General features: G+C 37.4%; 1 protein-coding gene across 1 annotated transcript in view; it reads right to left on the reverse strand.

Moving 5' to 3' along the window:
* The window catches only part of LOC136035358 (uncharacterized), a gene marked incomplete in the record, with an annotated part of 119,424 nt that overhangs the window by 8,474 nt on the left and 85,769 nt on the right, over positions 1-25,181 (reverse strand). Inside the window, 3 exon segments of the mRNA XM_065717108.1 lie at positions 9,544-9,666; positions 11,378-11,510; positions 23,964-24,344. Of these exon segments, the coding sequence (XP_065573180.1) occupies positions 9,544-9,666; positions 11,378-11,510; positions 23,964-24,344 (637 nt within the window).

Consider the following 25,181-nt stretch of genomic DNA (forward strand, 5'->3'; position numbering starts at 1 on the left):
GCAAAAAAAAAGGTTACTTTATCGGCATAAATATTCACATCCAATTTTTTGGTTTTGTTTTCTCCTCATACTTAATTCTAATAATACCCTTTCTAATATAATTTGTGTTTCTTTTTTTCAATTTCTTTTTTTCCCTCATACTTAATTCTAATACTCTTTCTAATTAATTTGTGTTTCTTTTTGCGGTTTCTAGCGAAAAAAGAAGGAAAAAACAACAACAACAACAAAAAATCGGTTTCTTTATCAGCTTAAGTATTCACGCCCAATTTTGTTGTGTTGTTTTTCCTCATACTTAATCACAGTTCAATTTCTATTTTTTAAGCCCATCGGACTTAAAAACAAAATCAATCGTTTCTCGAGGCAATTTAAGATAATTCAGAAACTGTCCATAAAAAACTCGAATCCTATCAATTGATTAAGATAGTCATGATATGTATAGTTTTTGAAAAATTAGGCGTCTAGTGTTGGTTCATTGACGCACAACTAAGTGGGTGCTGAATTTCGCTTAGGACGGTTTACTGTTGTAGTGCTTATTAGTTTTTTTGATTAATCAGTGGATTAAATTACTTCTATTAAAGTATAAGAAGAAAGGTCATTTGAACAAAAATCAAAACATTTACTTCCCGGTTAGGTAAAAAGAAGAAGATAGGCTTAGTCGGTTTGTTACGAGAATTCGACCGTCCAGGTTCGCCAGGCCCTAGTTCGCCATTCCTAGGAGTGGCGAACCAGGGCTGGTTTTTGTTGGCGAACGTGGGCTTGTTCCCTCTTTTGAGAAAAAAAAAAGTGCTGATCAGTTATTACCATGGATGGCGTCAAATATGCACCCATCATTGGTGCTAAGTTGCAAATGATCACGTTGAGATCAAGAGTCCTCTCATACCTTTAAGTTAAGAATTGACTTTTATAAAGTCAAAAATCTAGTTTTATAGCACCAAAAAACAACTCACCGCATAGAATTTACAAAACGTGTTTTAGCATGCTTCTTAATCTACCTATACTTTCGCTACTAGATGGTAGTTCAAACGCTAGATTATGGGATCCTCTCCGTCAATGGGTTGCAAATAAAACACAAATGGCGAACCTGGGCTGTCGCAAACCTGGGCCGGTCTCCCCAATTACACAAATAATAAAAAAAAAACAATACGTTTTGTCTCCTAATTATTATTCGTGGATATAACTAACAATGTAGCCGGAAGGCTACATTTCGGCTGGATGAACTCCAACAACTCACCATTTTGATAAGCACGTTCTATGCTCAGTCTTTAAACTCTCATTGACATGTGTTCTGACAATTAACTAATCTCTGATAAAAAGTGGTTCTGAACATACGAGAACAGACGCAACACTATATATATATATACATATATATATATATATATATATATATATATATATATATATATATATATATATATATATATATATATATATATATATATATATATATATATATATATATATATATATATATATATATATATATATATATATAGATATATATATATATATATATATATAATATATATATATATATATATATATATATATATATATATATATATATATATATATATATATATATATATATATATATAGATATATATATATATATATATATATATATATATATATATATATATATATATATATAGAGAGAGAGAGAGAGAGAGAGAGAACGAGAGGGGGGGCATATAGGGAGAAACAGAGAGAACAATTCTTTTCTGAAAAAAAGTTCAACAAAAGTACTATCTTGGCCTTTCAGTGACTAAATTTACACCTGAGGTTAAAAAGAAAACATAAATAGCATCTAATGAAAAGACCTTAAATCCTTGTTGCACAATCTGCACTTCACAATCGGATAGAAATGAGTGGCAGTTAGTAAAAGAAGAGCTAAGAACTCATATGGCACTTGTGACGAGGCGAGAAGAGCTAAGAGCCTAGAGATCATATGGTATGAGCTCTAACAAAATTCTATGAATCAATAGATTGATTTAAAAAGGAAAATAAGAGGCTTAATGCCGGTCAAGATTTAAAATAAGAGCTCTGAGTCACGATGTCCTTCTAAATATCAAAATTCATTAAGATCCGATCACCCACTCGTAAGTTATAAATACCTAATTTTTTCTAATTTTTCCTCTTCCTTTAGCCCCCCAGATGGTCGAATCTGGGAAAACGACTTTATCAAGTCAAATTGTGCAGCTCCCTGACACGCCTACCAATTTTCATTGTCCTAGCACGTCCAGAAGCACCAAACTCGCCAAATCACTGTACCCCTCCCCCCAACTCCCCCAAAGAGAGCGAATCCAGTACGATTCTGTCAATCACGTATCAAGGACATTTGTTCATTCTATCCACCAAGCTTCATCCCGATTCCTCCACTCCAAGTGTTTTTCCAAGATTTCCCCCTCCAGCTCCCCCCAATGTCAAAAGGTCTGGTCGGGATTTGAAATAAGAGCTCTGAGACATGAATTCCTCCGAAAAATCAAATTTCATTACGATCCGATCATCTATTCGTAAGATAAAAATACCCCAATTTTCACGTTTTCCAAGAATGCCGGTTTCCCCCTCCAACTTCCCCGAATGTCAAAGGATCTGGTAAGAAGTTGAAATTAGAACTTTAAAGCACAAGATCCTTCTAAATATCAAATTTCATTAAGATCTGGTCACCCTTTCGTAAGTTACAAATACCTCAATTTTCAAAATTACCCCCCCCCCCCATTTCACCAAAGAGAGCAGATCCGGTCCAGTTATGTCAGTCACGTATCTTAGACAGGTTTCTATTCTTCTCATCCAGTTTCATCCTGATCTCACCGCTTTAAGTATTTTCTAAGATTTCCGGTCCCCCCAACTGCCCCCCCCCCAATTACACTTGATCCGGTTGAGATTTAAAATAAGAGATCTGAGTTACGAGGTCCTTCTAAATATGAAGTTTCATGAAGATCCGATCACTCCTTCGTAAGTTAAAAATACGTCATTTTTCTTATTTTTCAGAATTACTCCCCCCCCCCAATAGAGCGGATCCGTTCCAATTATGTAAATCACGTATGTAAGACTTCTGCTTATTTTTTCAACCAAGTTTCATCCCGATCCCTCCAATCTAAGCGTTTTCCATCATTTTAGGTTTCCCCACCCCGAACTCCCCCCAATATCACCAGATTCGGTCAGGATTTAAAATAAGAGCTTTGAGACACGATATCCTTCTAAACATCAAATCTCATTGAGATCCGATCATCCGTTCGTAAGTTAAAAATGCCTCATTTTTTCTAATTTTTCAGAATTAACCCCTCCCCCAACAACCCCAAAGAGAGCGGATCCGTTCTGGTTATGTCAATCATGTATCTAGGACTCGTGATTATTTTTACCACCAAGTTTCATCCCGATCTCCCCACTCTCAGTTTTTTCCAAGTTTTAGGTTTCCCCCTCCCAACTCCCCCCCAATGTCACCAGATCCGGTCGGGTTTAAAATAAGAGCTCTGAGCAACGATATTCTTCTAAATATCAAATTTCATTGAGATCCGGTCAACCGTTCATAAGTTAAAAATACCACATTTTTTTCTAATTTTTCAGAAATACCCCCCCCCAACTACCCCAAAGAGAGCGGATCCGTTCCGTTTATGTCAATCATCTATCTATGACTTGTGTTTATTTTTCCCACCATGTTTCATCCCGATCCCTCCACTCTAAGTGTTTTCTAAGTTTTAGGTTTCCCCGTCCCAACTCCCCCCGCCACCAGATCCGGTCGGGATTTAAAATAAGAGCTCTAAGACCCCTAATCCTTCTAAACATCAAATTTCATTGAGATCCAATCACCCGCTCATAAGTTAAAAATACTTCATTTTTTCTATTCTTTCCGAATTAACCGGCCCCCCACTCCCTCTCCCAGATGGTCAAATTAGGATAACGACTATTTCTAATTTAATCTGGTCCAGTCCCTGATACGCTTGCCAAATTTCATCGTCCTACATTACCTGAAAGTGCCTAAAGTAGCAAAACCGGGACTTTAGGTTTCCCCCCTCCAACTCCCCCCAATGTCATCAGATCCGGTCGGGATTTAAAGTAAGAGCTCTGAGACACAATATCATTCAAACATAAAATTTCATTGAGATCCAATGACCCGCTCATAAGTTAAAAATACTTCATTTTTTCTATTTTTTCCGAATTAATCGGACCCCACTCCCCCTCCCCCCCAGATGGTCAAATCGGGAAAATGACTATTTCTAATTTAATCTGGTCCGGTCCCTGATACGCCTGCCAAATTTCATCGTCCTAGCTTACCTGGAAGTGCCTAAAGTAGCAAAACCGGGACCGACAGACAGACCGACAGAATTGGCGATTGCTATATGTCACTTGGTTAATACCAAGTGCCATAAAAAACCACAAAAAAAAAACAAAAAACAACTAAACATTAAAGCGTGAACGAATTATCAAGCCACATCCTTGACTATTCCGTTGAGTTCATCTAAACCAGTTCTGATACAGTAAGAAAATTTTCTAGAAAACTCATTGTTCCTTCGTTATTGAGGAACATCATTTTTTCTTCTTTTTTTTTTCACTTTTGACCAGAATAGGCTTCCCCAGGTCAATCGAAAGACTGATTATATGTTTCCTCATTTGACACCCGGATTTTCACAGGAAAAAGCCACCTTGTACTTTATAACACACCTTCCCTTTTGTAAGATAGAAAGGCAAAATCACTGTCTAGAAAATTTGCTATACTTAAGAAAAGCTATACCAATTCTCTCTGGCTTCATTGCTTTCGTCAGATCTACTCTTGGACGATTTATTACTGATGAGACAGTATATTTGCTTGTTTGTAATTTCTTTTAAGTTTTTTCTTTATACCTATAAACATCCTCTTTTATTTCTGATTTATTTTTCTTCACTCTTGGTTGAGTTGATTTGTTCTTCTGTTTGCGTAATGTACAAAGATCATTTTTTGCCCCTTTTTTTTCACTGAAGACGGCTTAGCGGAGATCTTAGCCGAAATATCAGCTTTATCTTTTCGTTTTACTCACTTACAAAAAACCACGCTCGTTTTTTCGTTGTTTTAGCGTATTTTAGCTGCAAGTCATCAGTTGTAGGTAAGGGCCCACCATCTTTGTTTATGTGCATTGTTGTTGCTTTTTTACGATTCAGATCAAAGTTTTGAGGGGCGGGGGTTCAAATCTGGATACAACCTCGGCTGTAGGATTAGATTTTAATGCTGCAATATTTAGTTTGAACGACGTTTTAGAATGATACTAGCTTTTTTTTATAATAATAATTACCACCTTGAGTTATAGCGAGCTTTGAAATTTTATCGTTTTGTTTTAGGTAAAAATTACTTATATTTGTCTTCAGATTTTGTTTTGGGCACTTTTCTGATTTTTTTTTTTTATATAAATACTTTAGGCTAATTTTGTCCTAAACATGTTGCATTTTGTCTTTTTGTAATTACTCAATTGTAATTAAGTAATCATAAACCAGATGCAGAAGTTTTAAAATCAGGCCTGCCCAATGCACCTGTCTCAGTCTCATAATTTTACGAAGAATACACTAAATAACAGATTTTACCTCGAATCATGCCGCCGCATTTGTGCCTCCATGCCTCCTAGCATGTACAACAGTAATCAATGAGTACTGCGTTGTAAAAAAAAACTTTCCCAACGACCCAGCCAGTCCCATCTTTTGGATAGCATACTTAACTTCAAGATTAGGAACTCAACTGGTAAGATATAACCGAATTATTGTCAATATCGTTTTCGGGTCAATATGAAACATCCAGACTAAATACCCAATGAAATGTTTAGAATTAGAATACTTTTTTTTACTGTACCGTTGATTTTTTTTTTAGCATCTTTATTAGATGACTCAACTATCTGAATGAAGATAAATAAAAACTGGATTTGATATAGGAGTTACAAACCAGAAACAATAAAGTAATGTCTGGAGTCAAATTAAACACCCAAGAAGAGCTTGCCTAACACCTGATTCTGCAGACAAAACAGTCTAAGATTCTAAATTCCAACTTTTCACCGAGGTTGTAAAAAGTGACACATAATGAATTGCAACCGGACCTTGCACAAATATTGACTTCAATAGAAAAGAAAAACCTTCGTTGGAAATTTCTATTTTATACCCCAGTTTTGACTAATATGCAACCAAGGTTTTGGTTTATGGGGGTAAGAGTAGGAAGCCTTTCAACTTCTAGAGACGGATATTTGAGTCCTCTTATCACCTAGAAAACTACATTAGATGGATTTAAATCTTGGAATTTAACAATCAAATATTTATAGACCACCCAGCTATTTTCCACCTCTTGTAGAAGGACAGAACATAAACACGCGAGGGGGGGGGGGTCCAAAGCATGCTTAAGAAATATCGGATTTTTGTCAATGGATTCTAGGATTTTTTATGTAAAACAACCTTATTCGCGTTTTCTCTACCCCACTTCCAAAAAAAAATCCTGCAAACGCACTTACCGTTAGGGTTATTATGACATTTTCCCCTGAAACGACAACACCGTAAAAACTGGCATTAAGACCTCGTGACGTGTTGCAAAAACCGTGATCCATGTGTCACAATTATGGATCCACACATTGGACTACATTCCATGGAGAATCCCTGTATCGACAAAGCTTCTGATTTAATTGTCTGTTGGACATCCCTGGTCAATTTACTGCAGTCACAGATAGTTATACGACCATTTATATATAACGGTCGGTTTACGAAAAACCGACAAAGCTTGACATTAATCAAGCTTTATTATCATTATTAATTGTCATTTAATGTCATTATTATTGTCGAAAAACCGACAAAGCTTGACATTAATCAAGCTTGTCGATCATTATTAATTCATTAATAATGAATCGACAAGGCTTCTGATTTAATTGTCTGTTGGACATCCCTGGTCAATTTACTGCAGTCACAGATAGTTATACGACCTGTTATATATAACGGTCGGTTTACGAAAAAAAAATGAATATCTCACAGCTACATTCCATGGAGAATCCCTGTATCGACAAAGCTTCTGATTTAATTGTCTGTTGAACATCCCTGGTCAATTTACTGCAGTCACAGATAGTAATACGACCTGTTATATATAACGGTCGGTTTACGAAAAACCGACAAAGCTTGAAATTAATCAAACTTTATTATCATTATTAATTGTCATTTATTGTCATTATTATTGTCGAAAAACCGACAAAGCTTGACATTAATCAAGCTTGTCAATCATTATTAATTCATTAATAATGAATCGACAAAGTTTCTTATTTAATTGTCTGTTGGACATCCCTGGTCAATTTACTGCAGTCACAGATAGTTATACGACCTGTTATATATAACGGTCAGTTTACGAAAAAAAAAATGAATATCTCACAGCGCATATGGCACTTATTTCTAGCAGGGAATTTTCCGAGCTTACGAATCAAGTCCCTAAAAGGCTAACCGAACTCTTGCTGCTAACCCTCCCTCTTCTGTCACGTTTAGCTGAAATCCGATAAATAATTCTGATGAATGCAAAAGAAAAGAATATAGTAGTTGTTCACAGAGCTAGGATTGAGCACGGACATCCGAAATCATGAATCTCTTGATCATGATCGGTGGAATCAGACCAGCCCGCTCAGTAACTGGACAAATATTGAAAGCCCTACCTTCCTCCCCCCATAGATGTCAAATGCAGTGACGGTCCTGGCATCTCTTACTCCTGGCACAAACTTTGATTAGCGCCCACCCATGTCTCCCAAAAACTCACTGGCTAAATTTTAAAAAAATTTTCATTTATTAACAAAATTTCCATTTGTTTCAATCTGACTTTTCTTATTTTATCCTCTGAAAAATTATTAGTCATCTTGTCCCAATAGATTGATTCTAATTCTTCACATTCTATGCATACTAACACTAAGTCATAAGTCACTGCTGACCCATAGTCGATCTGAGGTGGATTAATATTGATCTAAGTTTACTAAGCGGCCTTTCAGTACTGGCCACCGACGCTGCAATCGCTACTTTACGTTTGCGAAGACCCCTTTATTTCCGCAATGCGCAATTAACTCTGATACATCTTTAGGTTTCTTAAAGGAAATGCGTCAGTGTTGAATGGTTTTTTTATCCAATATCTTGGAGTTCGTGGAACAACTGAATGGGATCTAAATCATCGCAATATTTTACTTGCATTGCTACTAACTTTATTTTCAAGGAATGGCAATGAAGACACGGGAAAAGTGAAAATTTCAGATTCAACTTGCTTATACTTAGCTTACAGCCAACTACCTCTTTGCTTTATTTTAATACAAATGAAATTAAAAAAATACAAAATTATTATGCCGTTAGATTATTTATTTGAAATTTTGCACCCCTAACGTTTTTGGGCCCGGGGAAAAACCTCTTTCCCCTCCCAAATACCAGCTCTGGTCAAACGATGAACAGACTACAAAAAACCAGTCTATTGAGTCTCAGTTTTACTTCCCACAAGTTTCAATAGGATCTGACATCCCCTTTTGTAGATGTACAGAAGTCAAGAATATAGATCCTCATCACCTACCCACCAAAGGTGTCATATCAGGTCCGGGGACTCATAAAGAGAATATGATTAGGGCAATAGCTCTTAATTTTCGCCAAGTTTGGTAGAGATCCGACGAACTCTTCCAAAGGTTATCCTAATGACAGAAATTTAGTCGGTCTCTCTCCTCTTCAACAAATTAGTAAATGAAACGGTCCCAAATTCCAAAAGGTCATGACGCTCTTGAGTTATATATTCAAATGATTATAATTCACCCTGTCCCCCAGAGGTCAGACTAGTCCCCCCCTAACTCAACGACACTAGCTGTTGCCTCTTATCAAGTTTGGTTGAGAGCCAACAATCACTTCGGATGGACATCGTAACAAAATATTTTAAAGACCCCCTGGTAAGGAAACAAGGAAGACAAGGTGAAAATTCACATCAGGCTTGGCAAAGACCTGAGATTAAATTTATGAATTTTATGGGACGGAGTCTATTCTTCACTAGGTTGCGTCGAACGTCACAACCATAATATACCGACAAAATAATTCTAGCCGCCCTCCTTCTGCCTGTACGCCAGATCGTAAACAGGAACTTCAACATAGTTCTGAGCTAAAACTTTAATATGCATAGGACACTACCGAAAATCCGATCAAAATCCAAAAAGCAAAACAGATTTGAAGACAGACTTTTCTGGAATTATTTCTTGAAAATTTAGAGTAGTTAGAAGAAGTTCAAAATCAGTTTCTCGTAAAGATAACACTATTTCCTCATAGGTTAGGTAGCAAGATCCCTGAGAAGTTTACTTTCGGAGCTTAGATCGTATATTTTTACTTCTTTTTGATTGTTTTCAAGTTTGCATCTCTTACTATTTACGAAGCACCATTTAAGACCGCTAATAACACAAAAAGCAAACGGACACAAACCAGCATCGCTGTTTTTAGTAATTACTATTGCCGCTCTTAATCAGTGGTAATTGGGCTGATATTCATATTATTATTTTGAACTAATGGTGTCCCTACATTAAAAAAAAACAAAAACAACAACAAAAAACGGCTTACTTTCCATCTCTTCCATGTCCGTTTTTCGCGTGATATTTGATACCATTGACATTCTTATATCGTTTGCGGCACCCAGGCACTGGGCATGCATAAGGTTTTTCTTCTCCAATTCCACCAGAGGATCTAGAACAACAACAACAAATAAGCATTGCCAAGCCGTTTAATTAATCTTGTCAGTTGTGAGACGACTTAAAATAGAGCTAAGCAGTCGGATACGGGCTTAAAATATGAGATCTGAGTTACGAGGTCCTTCTAAATATGAAGTGTCATGAAGATCCGATCACTCCTTCGAAAGTTAAAAATACATCATTTTTTTTTCTAATTTTTCAGAACTAGCACCCCCCCCCAACTCCCCCAAATAGAACAAATCCGTTCCGATTAAGTAAATCATGAATCTAGGACTTCTGCTTATTTTTCCCACCAAGTTTCATCCAGATCCCTCCACTTTAAGCGTTTTCCAAGATTTTAGGTCCCCCCAAACTCCCCCCGATGTCACCAGATCTGGTCGAGATTTAAAATAAGAGCTTTGAGACACGATATCCTTCTAAATATCAAATTTCTTTGAGATTCGATCACCCGTTCGTGAGTTAAAAGTAAGTATGCTTTCAATATGTGTGATTGAAGGAATAAAATGGGGCCATGACCCCTCCAAGACCCTCATTTCCCCGACAACTTTTTAGCAGGAAGGTGAGTATTTAGCACCTTATTACATGGTACTTCGCCCAATGACATGAAAAACAACAATACTTTGTATGATGACAGGAAAACAATGGCATTTTGCCTGATGACAGAAAAAACGATGATACTTTTTGCAATGACAGAAAAAAGCGACGCTTTTTGTATTAACCAGAAAATTGATAACACAAACAGCGATGGCAAAATAGTTTTGAGGCAAAATGTTACAGAATCCTGAACACAAAAATGTAAAAAAAAGGAAAAATAAAACATAAAAAAAAAGAATTAAGTCGAAACCCAAAATAATGCTTGGGGTAAATCCTTCAAGTCCAAGCCGCAAAAGGAAATAATTTTAAAATAAAATGGAGTCACTTCCTTAAGGAAATGAAGTCTAAATACTGTTTTGGGGGCGATTAGAATGCCGATTAGATTGAACTGATATTAGGAAGCAGGCACGTACGTATGATTATTTTTCGGGGGGGGGGGGCAAAACTTTCGAAATAGCAGATATAAAGTAGCAATTTTTTGTAATGCAAAAAGCACGTATATCAGAAAATACAGATTAACTTTTATCTGTAGTATTGTAGCGGATGGGGGGAAGAAGCCTGAAGCCTCAAAAGTACGTTTTAGGCTCAGGTTATGTTATAGCGATTTAGAACCAGTGATTAATCTATTATATCCCACTGAAAGGGAAATTTTAGGGTTAACAGTGCAATATGGGTGTTGTGAGGGGTAGTTCTTCTATTGCAAAAACGTAGATTTTAATGAAGAATGATTGTTGCCAAAATTGATCCATTAAAAGCTGTACTTTATCCTGAAAAGGAGGGATTAACGCCCTAATACCAAGGATAATTCTATTTTACTGTGGAAAGCAAACTCTCTTCATAAAAAAATAAATATCAGTACAATTGCTAATTACTTCAAAGAGGGTAAAAAGTTAGACAGAAAATGGGTTAATAATTGGGCACTAACTTGACCGGATAATAGCATGCTGTAAAATCCCCCCAAAAAGGCTTCACACATGTATCTAGATTCTTAATAAATATCCAACTTTTTCCAGAAATCCCAAGAAACCATGGGGAAATTAAACATTTCATAAAATTTCGGGGGGAGGGGGCTTGACTCAATTGTGCCTTTAAAAAAGAGGTTAAAAACATACTTGCTTCCATATTTCATTATGAACTCTGGGCTATATTCTTCTTGGGCATCTGAAGGGTTTGAGTTGTTTGTCCATTGACTCTCATCCTCATTTGAGTCTGAATCGCTGCCTTCGTCTTCTGCTTTACAAGCCTCTAGAAGGATAAATGCAACACTAAGAATTGACTACCAAAATAATGAAGTCTCGCACTTTCTGCCGTCCTTGAATTTTTCTTCTCCACACAAATGCATTCACCTTCAGTAATGACAGCCTCCTCCCTCCCTATTACGAAGTGCTACTCCTTCTTCCCTATAGCCCAGAAATAATTCAGCTTCCCAAGACCAAACCGTTCTCACTTTTAATTTAAGCGACACTAAATGCTTTCGCCCCATACTTATCCTTCGTGTTGCGTAGTTTATTTTTTGTATGTCCTAGTATTTATTCTTAACATTTTTCGGGTTGTCCCTTTTTAATTTATCCTTGGTATATGTTTCATTTTAAATATAAAGTATCCAAAATATTTTCATGGTAACTTAAGCATTTTTTTTTACAGTTTGTTTTATTGCGACTATAAAACGTTAACTTAGGAATTGATTATCAAATGTACTACATTCCAATAAAATTGTACCTAAAATTTTTTGTCCGATTCCCCCCCCCCAAAAAAAAAACAAGAAGAAAAGAAAGACGACAGAAAAATAGCCAATAATTAAATAAAAATTATATGGAATAGCGCAGTTCAATCATTACTTGTGTATAATTTGAGGCACATACACAGAGATGAGGGAGCCCTTAGGTATTTCAGTTACTAACTATCAAAACCATAAAATATATTGGTACTTGTGTATTATCCCGAACACAATAAAGAAGTGTAGTTAGGTTAATCATAATGAAATATACCAGAACATGATGAAAATATAACACTTTAGAACAAAGAATTGTGGAAAGCAGGCCGCAGAGAACAAATCATATTAAATACCTAACAACCTCTATATATTAAATATTTAATTAAAATATACATGCGTCGTAGTTTCTTTCATGAAAGAATAAGCTAATTATAACCGAATCCGATATAAAACCGGTTTTACTCAGATCACACAAAGCAAACTTCTTGAGTGTATTCGGGATAATACACAAGTACCAATATATTTCCAGGGGATGTTTTAATCAGGCGAAGTTGATTTCAAGAGACAGATTTAATTTATTTTTGTACTTAGCAAAACAAGACAAACCATGATTAAAAATATAAAATTTCCACAAAATTTTCCATAAATAGAAGATTAGGAAAAGCTAAAAACAAGACATGAAATTAATCAAGGTCAAACTAGCTTGAAACAGTAATATATGAAAGAAATGTGACAGATAAGATTGCATAAATATCAAAGTTCAAAATTCAGAATTTAACAATAATTTCTCCACCGCACGTAAAAAATAGAGCAAATAAAAACGAGACGCAAGTTGTACCACTTAATTAAGAAATAAGTGACATTCGATCAAACTGATTTTACTTTGACACAAAGTAAATTTAATTTATTTTGGATGAGCCAAAATATTAAGGATGAACCTTAAGTGCCGGTCTGGAGCACAATTACTCCAGACCGGGAATGGTGGCATGACTTTTCATGCCACATAAGAAATTCCATTCACACCAGTATATACTAGGGATAAATAAGTCCCCATTCCATCGAAGAAAAGTTTTTATGTTTAGAAAGTCTAATGCTTGGTTCTCACCAAGTGTAAAACTTAGAATTACAATGCGATTCTAGCTCTCGAGTTCCAAAGATGTCAACGTCTTTATAACTGGGTGCAATTTTTCAAGAGGCTTTTTGTCGTGTTTTTGTAAAGAAACTGGGTTACGGCAACGCCCCTCAAACTAAGCAAAGTACATTGATTGGTTCAACCCGAGATGATTCGGGAACACCCAATGGCCTGAGGAAATGGACCAATTGCCAATAAGAGAAATTTAAAAGGGAATATAGTTCTGAAGAAGGGAATCAGCTGTCTTTCTGAAATATTTCTCTTATTTCTTCCAGTATTTTCGTTGGCCTGAAAAAAGAACAAGAGCTAAGAGCTCATACAGGACACGTGACGAGGTTGGAAGAGCCAAGAGCTCATATGGTATGAGCTCTAGCAAAATTCTAAGAATCAATAGATTACTTTAATAGCAAAATCAGAGGCTTAATGCCGGTCAGGATTTAAAATAAGAGCTCTAAGTCACAAGTCCTTCTAAATATCAAAATTCATTAATATCCGATCACCTACTCGTAAGTTGAAAATACCTCAATTTTTCTAATTTATCCTCTCCCTTCAGCCCCCCAGATGGTTGAATCGGAGAAAACGACTTTATCAAGTCAATTTGTGCAGCTCCCTGACATGCCTACCAATTTTCATCGTCCTAGCACGTCAAGAAGCACCAAACTCGCCAAAGCACTGAACCCACAACCTAACTCCACAAAGAGAGCAGATCCAGTCCGGTTACGTCGATCACATATCTACGACATTTATAAGTGATTTCCAAGATTTCCAATTTCCCCTCCAACTCCCCCCAATGTCAAAAGATCTGGTCGGGATTTGAAATAAGAGCTCTGAGACATGAGTTCCTTCTAAATATCAAATTTAATTAAGATCCCGTCACCCGTACTTACGCTAAAAATACCTCAATTTTTCTGATTTTTCCAAATTAACAACCCCCAACTCCCCCAAAGAGAACGGATCCCTACCAATTATGTCAATCTCGTATCTATAACTTGTGCTTATTCTTCCCATCAAGTTCCATCCCGAACTCTCCACTCTAAGGGTTTTCCAAGCTTTCCGATTTCCAAGATATCTGTTTCCCCCCTCCAACCCTCTATGTCCCTGGATCCGATTCGAATTGAAAATGGAGCATCTGAGACATAAGATTCTTCTATATATCAAGTTTCATTAAGATCCGATCACCCATTCGTAAGATACCTCGATTTTCATGTTTTCGAATAATTCCGGTCCCCCTCCAACTCCCTTCAATGTCACCAGATCTGGTCGAGATTTAAAATAAGAGTTCTAAAGCAAAAGATCCTTCTAGATATCGAATTTCATTAAGATCTGTTTCATTTGTTTTGTTAGAGTTCACTTCAAAGGGTTAGTGCTCTTTTTTCTGTGTTAAGCAGTGAGGACAACTTGCAGAGGTCCTTGCCGTAATGTGCTTTTGTCTCTTCACTTCTTTTCTGTCCACTGGCTGATATATAACTCGTTTTCTAGGTTCTTATTAATTGTTATGGCACTTGGTATTAACCAAGTGACATATAGCAGTCGCCAATTCTGTCGGTCTGTCTGTCGGTCTGTCGGTCTGTCTGTCGGTCTGTCGGTCCCGGTTTTGCTACTTTAGGCACTTCCAGGTAAGCTAGGACGATGAAATTTGGCAAGCGTATCAGGGACCGGACCAGATTAAATTAGAAATAGTCGTTTTCCCGATTTGACCATCTGGGGGGGAGTGGGGGCCCGGTTAATTCGCAAAAAATAGAAAAAATGAAGTATTTTTAACTTATCAGCGGGTATTTGGATCTTAATGAAATTTGATGTTTGGAATGATATTGTGTCTTAGAGCTCTTATTTTTAATCCCGACCGGATCTGATGACATTGGGGGGAGTTGGAGGGGGAAAACCTAAAGTCCCGGTTTTGCTACTTTAGGCACTTCCAGGTAAGCTAGGACGATGAAATTTGGCAAGCGTATCAGGGACCGGACCAGATTAAATTAGAAATAGTCGTTTTCCCGATTTGACCATCTGGGGGGGGGGGAGAAGGGGCCGGTTAATTCGGAAAAATAGAAAAAATGAAGTATTTTTAACTTATGAGCGGGTGATTGGATCTTAATGAAATTTGATGTTTGGAATGATATTGTGTCTCAGAGCTCTTATTTTAAATCTCGACTGGGTCTGATGACATTGGGGGGAGTTGGAGGGGGGAAACCTAAAATCTTGGAAAACACTTAGAGTAGAGGGATCGGGATGAAACTTGATGGGAAAAATAAGCGCAAGTCCCAGATACATGATTGACATAATCGGAACTTATTTGCTCTCTTTGGGGTAGTTGGGAGGGGGGAGTAAGTCTTAAAAATTAGAAAAATGAGGTATTTTCAACTTACGAACGGGTGATCGGATCTCAATGAAATTTGATGTTTAGAAGGATATCGTGTCTTAGAGCTCTTATTTTAAATCCCGACCGGATCTGGTGATGGCGGCGGGGAGTTGGGAGGGGGAAACCTAAAACTTGGAAAACACTTAGAGTGGAGGGATCGGGATGAAACATGGTGGGAAAAATAAACACAAGTCCTAGATAGATGATTGACATAAACGGAACGGATCCGCTCTCTTTTGGGTAGTTGGGGGGGGGGGGGTTAATTCTGAAAAATTAGAAAAAATGAGGTATTTTTAACTTACGAATGGGTGATTGGATCTCCATGAAATTTGATTTTTAGAAGGATATCGTGGCTCAAAGCTCTTATTTTAAATCCTGACCGGATCTGGTGACATTGGGGGAAGTTTGGGGTGGGGAGACCTAAAATGATGGGAAACCCTTAGATTGGAAGGATTGGGATGAAACTTGGTTGGAAAAATAAGCAAAAGTCTTGCATACGTAATTTACATAATTGGAACGGATCCGCTCAATTGCGGGGGGGGGTAATTCTGAAAAATAAGAAAAATAACGTATTTTTAACTTACGAAGGAGTGATCGGATCTTCATGAAACTTCATATTTAGAAGGACCTCGTAACTCTGATATCTTATTTTAAATCTCAACCGGATCAAACGTAATTGGGGGGGGGGCAGTTGGGGGGACCGGAAATCTTAGAAAATACTTAAAGCGGTGAGATCAGGATGAAACTGGATGGGAAGAATAGAAACCTGTCTAAGATACGTGACTGACATAACTGGACCGGATCTGCTCTCTTTGGTGGAATTGGGAGGGGGGAGGTAATTTTGAAAATTGAGGTATTTGTAACTTACGAAAGGGTGACCAGATCTTAATGAAATTTGATATTTAGAAGGATCTTGTGCTATAAAGTTTAACTTTAGGTTCTGACCTTCTCACAAGTGCCAAATGAGCTCTTGGCTCTTCCGACCTCGTCCAAATGAGCTCTTGGCTCTTCCGACCTCGTACCATATGAGCTCTCGGCTCTTCCGACCTCGTCACAAGTGCCATATGAGCTCTTAGCTCTTGTTTTTATATTTTTTCGCTTTCTATCAAATGAGGATGCCAGGGGGCTAAAACCACAAGAAATTGTCTTTTACAGCCACAAATTCCAACTTCCACGCGGATTTGTGAAACCAATCTGGAGGAAAAGGGCAGCACTAAAGTGAAGCTTTCGAAAGTATTTCCAAGTAGTATTTTCAGTAGTATTTTTAAGTCTAAACATTTTGAGTATAAGGAGGTGTTATTAAAACAAACTTTGCTACAGGGTATCAAGGTCATACCGAAGAGTTCCAAGGTTAGACCCCTCTCCGACCCCCCTCCCCTCTTATATACTTTTCGTTACTAAACGGCTAAGATAACGAAAACAAACTTGGGTGATATACCCTGGGTGATATACCCAGCTGAATCGAAATCCGGGTATGACCCTGTACGCCGTTTCCTCATATTAAGGAAGTATCCTAATTATAATAAACACGTGCCAGAAATATAACTTATTTTGAGAAGTTAAAAGCACAGAGCAACTACTAATTATAAAAAAAAAGTAATTAATGACACATGATTAAATCAGGAGAATCGACCAACATTTGGGTGATTTCCAGTTGTAAAATAAATATGGGCGTCTGGCAACTCTGAAATGCAACAAATTTTAGACACACTAATTAGTGCATTGACAGTAAGATTTAGGGTCAAGTTACCTGAAAGGTTTATCGGGGCAACTGAACTTCAAAGTATTCCGCTTTAAAAGATGTACAAACCTAATTAATTAATATAAAAGTCTCATTCCCTATAAATTCTTAATATTAGTATTATATGTTAGTTGGCCTGTTCAATTGAGTGTAAATAATTAAAAAAAAAATGTTTGATGAAATGTTTGCATTTTTGTTTTCTTTTTTTCCTCTCTGTGTTTATTTACCTTATCTTGTATTAGAGTTTTGATAGATATGATTGTAATGTTTTCCCCTACGTTCATAGGCCATGGAGCCTTTCGTGGGGGTGTTTTGAGTAGGGCCAAAGGCGTGAGTGCAGCCAGATCGAAACGAATGCTCATGTGCAGGGGCCAGAGGTCCAAGCTGTCAGCCGTAGCGAGCGGAATGAGGCACTCAAAAGCCAAAAACAGGATTTTTGCTAATCAAGAGGCCAACGAAGCAGTTGTTTTTTGCTAATAATAAGTAAATAATTGACAATAATAATAATTATTAATGCTACATATTAATATACTACAATGATTAAATGATCAGTAAATCATTATCTTTAAAACATAGATATCTATGGCACCTGGCATGTGTGCCGGAAAGGGGCTTTCGGACCCACGCATAACCCAAAATTCACAAGTTTTATTTTTCATGAATTCCTTCATTATGTTCTACATTTACTCATGTAATTCATGTGTTTTTTATGAACATGTACCCCCCCCCCAGATAACTTTATAAGGAGCCGATTTTGAATCGACAAATAAAGCAGGTAATGCTGGGGAATCACGGAAATCCAATTGATCGGAGCCCTTCATTCCAATCTCCCAACGCTGCTAGAAAGCAGTAATAAGAAATTGAACTGCGAGAAGATCGCAGTTCAATCAGCATCGGATCGAGCATCGGATCGAGCAAAATTGACATAGATAGGCGGGATGCAGAATAGTCGTGAAAACAAAAAGACACCTAATAGTAGAATAAAAGGAGGATATTGGAGCACATGGAAGACGGATCTAATAGAAGATGTTAGGTAGAGGACATACTAAGAGATGGTAAGGATACACAGCTGGCAAAACATATGGTTAAGATCAAAAACTGTAGATTAGCCCATCCCCACTACTAAGCTTTCCTTTGGGCGTGAAGGCAATGGGCCTTTGTGTCTAAGCCTCAACTTAGTTCGGTGAGTTTGTTCATACTAACAACAGAACTGGACCTTCAGACCAGTCTCATAAAGGGAACCTCAGATTTTTCATTATGCCTTATAGTTTACATAGCTTAACAGATTTTACCTTAATGTCCCCTCCATTCGTAAACAGTTAAGCCACCCTAGCGGAGTGGATAGCACACCAGACCTACAATCCAATATACTTCCAGATGCACGTTCAAATCCTGGCTTTACCAAGACTCAAGTCCCGACTTGGGATGAGGTTCAGTGATGCGGTTTTACAAGTTCAGCCCCCTGGGGTGTAGAGGGGATTAGCCTTTGAAGCCTGAGCCTCGATCCAATTGAGTTCACCCCCCCCCCCCACACACACACACACGCAACGCAAATTACACATTAAAATTCGTAAACAATGTCCAGCGCATAAAACCCATATAAAAATCAATCTTTTAATACGAAAAAGCTGATGAAAAATTAATATCTTACCCAACATAGTTGAACAAGGGGTACCACAAGAAGAAAATTTGTTAGACGGTGAGAGAACAAGCCCTTAATTTTCAACCTCAAAAGATATCATACCCACGAACTTTGCCGTCTTCAATTTTTTTTCCTCTTTCTGGCAAATTTTAACAACTAACACCATAGACTCACTCAACATATCAAAACATGGTAATTGTTCAATTCTCGATGGGGGGAAAATTAAGAACAAGACGCTGGAGAAGTAGCTTGAGCTTATGCAACAGTACAACCAGATTGATGGCTTTGCGTTTCCTTATAAGATTCATGTGAGTTTAAGATCGTTCCAGACTCCATGAACTATATTCAGATGGAGAAGAGATATAAAATCCCTATATTCTATATACTTGAGTCACGACTTAAACGAACAGAATGATAGATAATTACTACATCTCAAATTAGGCAGTAGAATTAGAGTAGAACTTCTCCTGTCATATTGAAAAGCTGCATCGGCAAAAGAGCGTTCCTGCACATAAAGGGGGAAGTGTTTCCTCTAAGATTGGTCTGAAGATATCTTTGAAAAGTTGAGACCTAGAGGGGTAGTTTTTATATATTTTTCAACCCACCCCCTTCTCAAAGAGAAAATTTCCTGGTACCCCCTGTCTGGATATCAGACTTGTGTATGTCTAAGGAAACTAACAAAGGATATGAGGTTCGATTTATTTAAAGTTAGGAGAAAATAGCATTTTAAGTACATAACAATAGAAGGGTTAAATTCTATTATCATAACCCTATATCGAAAGTAAGACTTATAAGTAAGATATATTTTCCATCTATTCTGTCACTTCTGTCTTTTTCTTGTCTCACACTAAGCTAAAAGAAACTAGCGAAGAAACCGGTTTGTTCCGAAGTCTTACACAGCGAAAACTTGAGTGAGTGGTGTATAATACACGAGTTCCGAGATCCCCCCCCCTCCTACGGAAAATAAAAAAAACACAACTCATAAAATTCTCAAATTCAGACAGCCTTATTTTACAGGGAGGGGGTGGTATATTCCGTGAAGTATATCCCGAAACACCGGGGGAGAGGGGGGGGTAGACGCCTAGAACCATGTTTCCTATCCCTGGGTTATGAGTTTCTGAAACTCTGAATAAGCCCAATTCAAAACGTCTGAATTAGTCAGTCAAAATGTCAACACGAGTTATTTTTTAACGTTGGAACGTTCCAAGTTATAACTTTCATATAAGATTTGAAAAGTGTTATGGCCTCAGAAAAAGCAATGAGTCCCACCAATCCAGGTCAGAGACTAAGACATCTTCTCAAGTTTACATGAAGCTCTTAGGTCGGCTTATATCCAGACACCAACAAGTCCCTGGGACCTCCAGTTGAATTGTGGCCTTGTGCGGTCCTGGGCCCACCCTCGTCAGAACATGGTTTCCCATATTTGGCAATTCTCTACCAGCAAGGGATGACGTCCGGCACACGTAATCTCAAGCCTAATACCTCCAAATCATTATATGTTCATGTCTACTAATCAGAATCCAGTCAGTGCTGTGTCGTTTACTTCACCATGATTTTCTCGGGGGCGCCACTTCTCAAGTCACCTTTAGGTGCCGGTTCTGGTAAAGCAAACTCATGAAAAGGTCAACCCCGAAACCACTACGAGGCCACGCAGGCATGATTTCCCTTTCGGGAATAGGGGCAGAGGACTGAGCATATGGCAAAGCGGTAATTCCAAACCGTCTCACAACACTGGAACAGCTTTAAGCTTTTATGCTCAGCCTATCCTCTTCAGGCCATTCGTCAGGACGCTTTAAGCTCCATTTTCTGACGTCACAAATCGGTTGATCTTCAAAACATCTTCATTAAAGTTTTCTAGGACCTGTCTGGATACAACTTTAAAGCCGAATGGGAAATACCCATTTGCGGTATTCCAAAGCTGCACTCAGAAAAAAAAGTTTGTTGGCCCTTTGTAGCCGCAAATTCGACTTAGTGCTGTCAGCTTCTAACTGAGCTGGAACAATAAGTTCCTTGGCCCCATGACCCCTTTCTCCCTCACAGCAAAACGTTTAATCAGGGTAACAAACTTTAACCAGGGCAAGAAATCTTGAAAGAGTCATTGTCATGTGAAAGTTTTTTGGGTTCCTTTCCAGTCAAATATTTGGTTGGCCTGACTCCTAATAAAAAAATAAATAAAAGTAAATAAATAAATAAAAATGTTGACTGTTTGTAATTCTCAGGGGAATCAAATTTTATTTTCAACTTTTTTCTTGTGTATTTGGGGTCTTCATGGCCGAAAGACTAAGAGAATGTTAAGCCAATAAGAAAAAACTCATCAAAAATTATTTGCTTGGTTGTATTCTTTTCTATTTTTTCTTGCACACTGCTGTCCCCTTAGCCCAAGGACTTAAAGACAGAAGTTTGGACCTGATTGGAGAAAAATTGTTTTGACCTTTCCTGGGCCTTAATTTAGGGGGGACCATGCCCCCAGCAATTTTTTGTACACTTTTCACCTTGGCAAAGAATCAGCTGCTCTCTAAGTTTCAAACTGATCACGGACGTATAGTTCTTTTTTTGCCATTTCCAAGTCCCTCCCCTCCTAACAGAATATGTTTTCCCTGTTGGTCCAGATAATGTTTCCTGAGAGTATGGATAAATAGGTCAATAAAATAAAAGAGCCAATAGGACATGTGATACCAAATCCAACTATCAAAAATTTGCATAATTTATAGCCTTTGCCCCAGAGGCTGTGGGGTCATTTCATCTCTGGAGATATATTCGCTAGGCTTTTTGACTATCCTGAACAAAACCACATGCAAAAATTTTGATCCTATCTTGGAAGGTGAATTAAGAGGGGTTGTGTAGCAAAAAGGACATGGGAGGGGGCTAATTGCCCTCCAGTTACTTTTGACCCTCAAAAGAGCCCTATAACTTACAAGTTTCAATGGAATGAGCCCCCTCAAACGTTTTTACGATTACCCCTTCTACACGAAGGGGTTTCGGTAAAAAGAAAAATAAAGAAATAACACATTGAAGGCATATGACAGGGAAAAGGTGGGGATTAGCGTCAAAAATGATTATACATCTATAATTCGGAGAATAAGGAGAATAATTCGATCATTACTGTCATATGGTGGTGTAGTGGTCTGGGTAAACTGAACTCAAATTCGGGCAATCAGGATCCCTTCAATAAGGGTACAAAGACTTAACTACCAAACAATCAAAACAGCTTCAAACTTGACTGTCACGACATCCATGGAAATGTGTGTATGGCGATCGCCTATAGAAATTTTTTTATAAGGATGAGGCAATAGAAAGTAATATCAAGCTTAAGATTGTTGACCAATGGACTCAGAGAAAGCAGATACAGTGGATAAAAAGCAGCGTAGACCAATGCAACTCACTACTGCTTATGTGCGGGAAGCTACAGATGTAAAACGACAATACAGACACACTAATAAAATCAGCAACGTAATTTCAGATTGTGATAAGCACACAAAAATTATATGGAGCGGGAAATTGCACTGCTCACCAAATATCGCAAAAATCTGTTATACAGATTGATCGTTAAGGCCACGCAGGGAGTGGAGTAGTGACCTGCCCCTGATCTGAATTAGGATTTTGGAACCAGGCTAAAATGTATGGAATGGAATAAGTAGCTAATAGACTGGATGAATCAAAATGTGCCGGTAGGGAAATCATCTGGTAATCAAACATGCCTTAAGGCTCTTGAGAATATCCAGTTTAGACAAAAAAGCGAGCTGGATAGTACTAGGAAGTTTTAAACAGACTAGCATCCAATGGTAGGTCAAAAATAGCCGTATTACACTGATATGGACCCCAAGACATTCTGAGATCATAGGTGAAGAATTGGCAGATGAAGCAGCTAAAACAGGGGCCTCAATGACTTGTAATGGGTCCGGACTTTTCATTCACATCCCTTTGAATAGCTGGAAAGCGGCTATAAGGATATCGTGGAACAAAAGTGGCACAGAAAGGTAGGAAGCACAAAAACAAAGGAAATACTATGATTCCAATGTTTAATCCCACGTTGACCAAATATATTCTTCGACTTACAAGGTCTGAAAGACAAAGGGTTATTGAAGCCACTGCAGGATTTGGAAATTTTCAGAATAATCTCACATGAATTGGAAGAGTTCTTTCCCGTTTTACCAAAAATGTCAGACGACATGGAAACAAGAAGGCAATTAATAGGCAAAGGTCCGACCGGTATTAGACACCGACTGAGCCCATTCCACAAATTGGATGTTAGGCTAGAGGAGGATATAGTTACAGAGGGTGGTGTCGGACACCTGGCAAGATGTATCGTAAGGATGGAGGCATTACCTTTTGATCTCTAAACTATTTTTATTGTTTTTTATGGGGGGGGGGGGCTAAAGCAACGGGCCCTCGTGACCTGAGCTTCGACTCAGTCTGTTAAGTCTACCCATGGCTCTTCACTAAGTGTACCTTCAAGTGTTGTCTCTGATAAAACAAATATGAAAGTCCAGATAAAGCACCTGAACTGCGTTTGAAATCTGCCAGTATGTTATCAATTAGCCAAAAAATTCTCTTCCCTAGTTGCCAAGATACCGATTATTCTTTTCTTGGTCTTACTTGACTATTACCTTACTGATCGCTTGACTTATCATTTGATTGTGTTTTCAAAACAGTAAAATCACTTATTAGGAAACACAAACTCAAACTAGAGGAAAGCCAAATCCAAAACAAACAAAAATTAGGAATAATTAATTAGCAATATTAATAATAATATTGTTAATAATAAATAATATATATATATATATATATATATATATATATATATATATATATATATATATATATATATATATATATATATATATATATATATATATTAATTAATATAAAATTATATATAATTATTAATTAATTAAAAAATAATATATATTAATATTATATATTATTGTAAATAATAATAATATATATTATTATTGTTAATAATAATAATAAATAATAATACATAATTAATAATAAATAATAATATAACAATAATATAATTAATCATAATAGCAATAATTAATTGGCAAAAATTAATTAGCTTAAAACAAAAATTAGCAATAACTAAAAATAAAAACTACAAATAATAACTTACTGTTCATTGGGGGATCATTCAGAAAATTATCCATAGGATTACTTTCAACATTATTTGGTCCCATCATTGGATTCATTCCACCACCAGGTCCACACACATTAGGCTTAATATCAGGGCCACTAGACGTATTACCACTTTGACCACTAAGGGTTGCACAATTATTACTACCACTATTTTCACAGTTATTCATTGATTCACCACCGTTTGGTGTACTGGGTTCGTCTTTCACTGTTACGGACGGCACAGTAGTTCCAGCATTAGCCGCTAACGGATCAGGGGTTGGACATTCGGATTTGATATGAGGCTGAGTGCCACACGACGGCGTAGGAACACCATTGCTGCCATTTTTTTTCTCTTTTTTAGAATCCTTTATCATAGCGTCTGAAAAACAAGGAAGGATTATTTTCGAAGAACCAAGTTGGGCAAACATTTGCTGACACTTGAAATCTGAAAATCGGCAAACTGCCTTTTTATAGCAGAAACTGCGTTTTTTACAGTAAAAACTACAGTTTTACATCTTCCCGTCCAGGAAACACGAACTGAAATTTAACAACTTTTTAATACAAATTTTGCGAATTAGTGGTTTGGGGGTTTGCTTCCATGGAAAGTAAGCTCTCTTAATCCCTTAAAAAAACTGACTACTAGTGAACAGGCTATGGTGTTCACCCCTTCAGGTGCAATGGAGTTTGTGGGCCATCCCTTCTGTGCTTTGGTGCGCCCTTCCTGTTTACCTTCCCAAGATTTCTCCGTGTACCCAGTTAGAGCTGGGTCGACTCTGGTTGAGCTTACAGAATCGCGCCACGGATTCCCGTTTCAAACCAAATAACCAGACACCAAGACCCTTAATCCTTAAAAAAAAAACTGACTACTAGTGAACAGGCTGTGGTAGTTTAATTCCTTATTTTCCGATTTTAATTGCCTATCTAAAGACCACTGGCAGTTGATTTCTGTATTTTAATGTCCCCTCCAAATATTTATTTTAAGCAAGAGAATTTTCTTCACTAGCTATATTCACCACCAAAAAAAAAAAAAAAAAGGTAAAAATGAAAAGAATAAGGCATTGGACTTTAGCTGCGGTGCTGATCTCCGTTTCATGGCCCGTCGGCCAGAAAGTACAATGAAGGTTGTGGGCCAGCCATTCTGTGCTTTGGTACGCCCTTCCTGTTTACCTTCCCAAGATTTCTCCGTATACCCAGTTAGAGCAGGGTTGACTCTGAT

This window comes from Artemia franciscana, chromosome 14 (genome assembly GCF_032884065.1).
Source record: "Artemia franciscana chromosome 14, ASM3288406v1, whole genome shotgun sequence".
Classification (NCBI taxonomy): domain Eukaryota; kingdom Metazoa; phylum Arthropoda; class Branchiopoda; order Anostraca; family Artemiidae; genus Artemia; species Artemia franciscana.